Source organism: Onthophagus taurus, unplaced genomic scaffold (genome assembly GCF_036711975.1).
Source record: "Onthophagus taurus isolate NC unplaced genomic scaffold, IU_Otau_3.0 ScKx7SY_15, whole genome shotgun sequence".
Taxonomy (NCBI): Eukaryota; Metazoa; Arthropoda; class Insecta; order Coleoptera; family Scarabaeidae; genus Onthophagus; species Onthophagus taurus.
The window spans coordinates 2004214-2010213 of record NW_027248940.1 but is presented as its reverse complement, the minus strand read 5'-3'; the positions used below and the strand labels follow the sequence as shown (position 1 = coordinate 2010213).

Here is a 6000-nt window from a genome sequence, read left to right as displayed (position 1 = left end):
CGATTTTTTGAATAAAATCGAAAATCGTATTTTCTACAAAGTGGGAAAATGTATCGTTATGTTTAAAAATTTTTATCTCATGAACGTAAAAAGATTTTCAAAAACGGTTTTCTTTATTAGAAAGGCAACATTTTTTTTTATAAACACTAAAAACCGCGTAATGATATCTTCAAAAATCGATTTTTATGATTTTTTGAAAACGATTGATTAAGTGATTTAAATATAAGAAAGCGAAGAGACAAAAAGTTTAATATCTCAAGAAGTAAGAAATATTTTTAAAAGCGGCCTTTTGCATTGAAAAGATCACAGTTTACTTTATAATTGGCGATAGTTTCATAACGATTCATTAGAAGCTCGATTTTATATGATTTTTAAATCAAGTCAAAGTGAGAAAATGTATCGTTGTGTTTACAAGTTTTTAACTCAAGAATGAAAGTATATTTTCAAAAGCGGGTTTCTTCATTAAAAAAGTGATACTTTATTCTACATGTATAGAAAGTTGCATACCGTTATTTTTAAAAATTGATTTTTTATTACTTTTTTACTGCATTTTGTACTCATATCAATATTGATATGTAAACGAACATTTTTGATGTTATCTTAATAATTATTGGTTATATCAATTTCGTTTATAAACAAACTTTGTTTAAGATTAAATTGCAAACAACTTTTATTAATAAATTTTTTTAATACAACGAGATTTTAATTTCCCTCTGAATAGTACAGTTCATTTGAGAATAAATTTGACATAAAAATAAAAACATTTTTCAACTTAAATATTTTATTACTGCATTAATTAACAAAAATATAAACTAAATCGAAACGAAAAAATCTATATTACAATATTTACATTAAATTAAATAAAAAAAATCATTTTCTTTGGATTTAATCATTTTCTACATCATTCAAAAATCACGAAATTTCTCTTTTAAAATTTTTTTAATTTCATTTATATTTATAGATAATCTGAAATAAAAATCTTCTTTAAATCGGGTACACTCCCCCCGGCCCCAGAAACGCATCTCACAAACGACTCCTTCTGCGCCAAATCCAACCCGGACCAAGTCGCTTCCGGTTTTAACCCGTTCACTTTCCCCAAATTCAAAAACCCCACCCCTCCACTCGTCTCATCCAAACACAAATACGAATAAGACCGTTGTTGAACATCGTTATTCGTCGTCACATAATCACTATCAATAAAAGCGCGAAAATTCTCCAACGATCGTTTCGAATTCGATCTTGTTATTTTAAAGTTACGGTTCACGTCGAATTTGGCACTTTTCGAACAACAATCCGAGGAGGAATTTATGGTAACATCTTTGTGATTCGATTTTGAAGTTAATAAATCTTTTTGGTTATGATTTGGTTTGAACGTTTTCAAGATGATTTGATTATTAAAAATTTCTTCTCTATCTCGTAAATATTCGAAAGTTTCGTGGCCATGCGATGTTATAAAATCTAATTGGGGGCTTTTTGGGCGGATTTCATAGAAATCAAAGTCACCGTTTGCTTCTGTTGTTATCGAAAACGAGCTCGTACTTGAATCAGAATCGAAATTGCTTGTTTTATTGATGTTAATGCTATCCGAAAAGGAATCTTCATCCGAATCGATTTCTTCGCTTAATTTCTCGATTTTATTAAAAGGGAGGAGGATTTTTCTTTCGAAATCTTCTCTCACCACAAAGTTTCGTTTCTCGAAATCTTCCAAACTATCCTCACTTTTCGATAATCTTAATTGGTGGTGATTAAACACCTTTTTATCCCCATCAATTGAAGCCATCCCATAACGATTTAAGCCGTTTTGACTCAAACTAACTCTTTTTTGATTACTATTATTATTTTGGATACCTTTTTGATGACTTTTAACCCCAATTTGAACCATTTCTCCTTTACTTTGATCATCACAACTCGAACATGAATACTCCAACTGATTAATCGCCTCAATTTGATGTGGTTTTTGAAGCTCTTGTTGCCTCAAATAAGTCGCGTGGACCCCCAAATTAATTAAATGACTACTTTCTAAGTTCCTCGATCCTTTGTGTCTCCGATAATTATGGATAATTGGAACCCTTCCATCAATACTTGTGTACAAAGAACCATTTGTGATGGGAAATTTCGGTTCTTGATTTAATTGGGTTGATTTTTGTTGGTGGTGGTGATGTTGGCGGTGGTGGATTTCGTTGTTGGAGGATTCGATGATGATTTCTGATTGTTGCGGGATTTCTGGGTGGTGGTGGCCCCCAAAGGGGCGAAATTTTCCATCTAATCCCACTAAAATTAGAAATAAATATAAAATTAATCAAAAAAAAATTGATTTTGTTACCTTGGGGTAATTTTTCGTTGAGCTTCTCCCGGTTTGAACAGCGATAAACGTTTGAGACCCACTGACAAAATCTGGTATCGACTAAACCAAGACTCAAAGGCACCAAGATGTCCTGAAGCAGCCCGAGGCAAAGTGCAGCGGTTGCTACACTCCATGGCGATATGAACCAAGGAAATAAACACAAAACCTATAAAGAAAAGAATGTGCTTTTTAGTGGTGAAAACCGCATTAAAAAAGCTTATTTAGTTCTTGAGATATTAATTTTTGAGCTAATTTCAATTTTTATTAACTTTGTAATTTTTAAAAATCGGTGAAAAATCGAATTCTTTTTGAAACTCCTTGAAACTATCACCACTTATAAAGGAAAGTGCGATCTTTTTAATGGCGAAAACACTTTTTGAAAATCTCGATTAGTTTTTGAGAAAAACAATTTTTAACTTGACCCAATTTGATTGAAATTTTTAGTTATCCCTCATTAATTAATAAATTCGTGAAAATTCGATTAATTCGAAAATATTTTTGTATACTTTACCACTAATAAAGAAAAGAATATACTTTTTAATGGAGAAAACCACATTAAAAAAGCTTATTTAGTTCTTGAGATATTAATTTTTGAGTTAATTTCAATTTTTATTAACTTTGTAATTTTTAAAAATCGGTGAAAAATCGAATTCTTTTTGAAACTCCTTGAAACTATCACCACTTATAAAGAAAAGTGTGATCTTTTTAATGACAAAAACAGTTTTTGAAAATCTCGATTAGTTTTTGAGAAAAACAATTTTTAACTTGACCCAATTTGATTGAAATTTTTAGTTATCCCTCATTAATTAATAAATTCGTGAAAATTCGATTAATTCGAAAATATTTTTGTATACTTTACCACTAATAAAGAAAAGAATATACTTTTTAATGCCGAAAACCACATTAAAAAAGCTTATTTAGTTCTTGAGATATTAATTTTTGAGTTAATTTCAATTTTTATTAACTTTGTAATTTTTAAAAATCGGTGAAAAATCGAATTCTTTTTGAAACTCCTTGAAACTATCACCACTTATAAAGGAAAGTGCGATCTTTTTAATGGCGAAAACACTTTTTGAAAATCTCGATTAGTTTTTGAGAAAAACAATTTTTAACTTGACCCAATTTGATTGAAATTTTTAGTTATCCCTCATTAATTAAAAAAATCGTGAAAAGTCGATTAATTCGAAAATCTTTTTGGATATTTTTCCACTAATAAAGAATGAAATATACTTTTTAATGGCGAAAACCACATTAAAAAAGCTTATTTAGTTCTTGAGATATTAATTTTTAAGTTTATATCAATTTTTATTAACTTTGTAATTTATAAAAATCGGTGAAAAATCGAATTCTTGTTGTGATTCCATGAAATTATCACCACTTATAAAGGAAAGTGTGATCTTTTTAATGGCAAAAACAGTTTTTGAAAATCTTAATTTGTTTTTGAGAAAAATAATTTTTAATTTGAACCAATTTGATTGAAATTTTTAGTAATCCTTAATTAATTAAAAAAATCGTGAAAAGTCGATTAATTCGAAAATCTTTTTGGATATTTTACCACTAATAAAGAAATATACTTTCTAATGGCGAAAACCGTATTAAAAAAGCTTATTTACTTCTTAAGATATTAAGTCTTGAGTTTATATCAATTTATATTACTTTACAATTTTTAAAAATCGGTGAAAAATCGATTTCTTTTTGAAACTTCATGAAACCAACACCACTTATAAAGGAAAGTATGATCTTTTTAATGGCGAACATAGTTTTTGAAAATCTCGAGTAGTTTTTGAGAAAAAAAAATTTTAACATGACCCATTTTTTTTGATATTTTTGGTTATCCCTCATTAATTAAAAAATTCGTGAAAAGTCGATTAATTCAAAAATCTTTTTGGATATTTTACCACTAATAAAGAAAGGATTATACTTTTTAATGACGAAAAGCTATTTAAGAAAGCTGATTTAGTTCTTGAGTTATTAATTTTTGAGTTTATATCAATTTATATTACTTTATAATTTTTAAAAATCGGTGAAAAATCGATTTCTTTTTGAAACTTCATGAAACCAACACCACTTATAAAGGAACGTGTGATCTTTTTAATGCCGAAAACAGTTTTTGAAAATCTCGATTAGATTTTGAGAAAAATAATATTTAACTTGACATAATTTTATTGAAATATTTAGCTATCCCTCATTAATTAAAGAAATCGTGAAAAGTTGATTAATTCGAAAATCTTTTTGGATATTTTACCACTAATAAAGCAAGAAATATACTTTTTAATGGCGAAAACCGCATTAAAAAAGCTTATTTAGTTTTTGAGATATTAATTTTTGGGTTTATATCAATTTTTATTAACTTTGTAATTTTTAAAAATCGGTGAAAAATAGATTTCTTTTTGTAATTCCATGAAATTATCACCACTTATAAAGGAAAGTGCGATCTTTTTAATGGCAAAAACAGTTTTTGAAAATCTCGATTAGTTATTGAAAAAAATAATTTTTAACTTGACCCAATTTTATTGAAATTTTTAGTTAATTAATTAAAAAATTTGTGATAAGTCGATTAATTCGAAAATCTTTTTGGATATTTTACCACTAATAAAGAAAGAAATATACTTTCTAATGGCGAAAGGAAAAATCGATTTCTTTTTGAAACTTCATGTAACTATCACCACTTATAAAGCAAAGGGTGACCTTTTTAATGGCGAAAACAGTTTTTGAAAATTTGAATTAGTTTTTGAGAAAAATAATTTTTACCTTGACCCAATTTTATTGAAATTTTTAGTTATCCCTCATTAATTAAACAATTCGTGAAAAGGCGATTAATTCGAAAATCTTTTTTGATATTTTACTACTAATAAAGAAAGGAATATACTTTTTATTGCCGAAAACCGCATTAAGAAAGCTGATTTAGTTTTGACATATTAATCTTTGAATTTATATCAATTTTTATTAACTTTGTAACTTTTAAAAATCAGTGAAAAATCGATTTCTTTTTGAAACTTCATGTAACTATTACCACTTATAAAGCAAAGGGTTACCTTTTTAATGGCGAAAACAGTTTTTGAAAATTTTAATTAGTTTTTGAGAAAAACAATTTTTAACTTGACCCAATTTTATTGAAATTTTTAGTTAATTAATTAAAAAATTTGTGATAAGTCGATTAATTCGAAAATCTTTGTGGATATTTTATCACTAATAAAGAAAGGAATATACTTTTTAATGCCGAAAACCGTATTAAAAAAGCTTATTTAGTTCTTGAGATATTAATTTTTGGGTTTATATCAATTTTTATTAACTTTGTAATTTTTAAAAATCGGTAAAAAATCGATTTCTTTTTGAAACTTCATGAAACTATCAACACTTATAAAGGAAAGTGCGATCTTTTTAATGGCGAAAACACTTTTTGGAAATCTCGATTAGTTTTTGAGAAAAGAAATTTTTAACTTGACCCATTTTTTTTTGATATTTTTAATTATACCTCATTAATTAAAAAATTCGTGAAAATTCGATTAATTGGAAAATCTTTTTGGATATTTTACCAGTAATAAAAAAGGGAATATACTTTTTAATGCCGAAAATCGCATTAAAAAAGCTTATTTAGTTCTTGAGATATTAATTTTTGAGTTTATATCAATTCTTATTAACTTTGTAATTTTTAA

The 6000-nt window shown here is 26.9% G+C and overlaps 1 protein-coding gene across 1 annotated transcript in view; it reads right to left on the bottom strand.

The window, feature by feature from the left end:
• Positions 1-817: 817 nt before the first annotated feature.
• Positions 818-6000, bottom strand: part of LOC111416482 (uncharacterized) — a 54767-nt gene continuing 49584 nt past the window's right edge. Inside the window, exons 3-4 of the mRNA XM_071200881.1 lie at positions 2324-2510; positions 818-2271 (exon numbers count right to left, since the gene is read on the bottom strand). Coding sequence (XP_071056982.1) covers positions 956-2271; positions 2324-2510 — 1503 coding nt within the window. The 3' untranslated portion in view covers positions 818-955. The remainder of the gene's footprint in view (positions 2272-2323; positions 2511-6000) is intronic.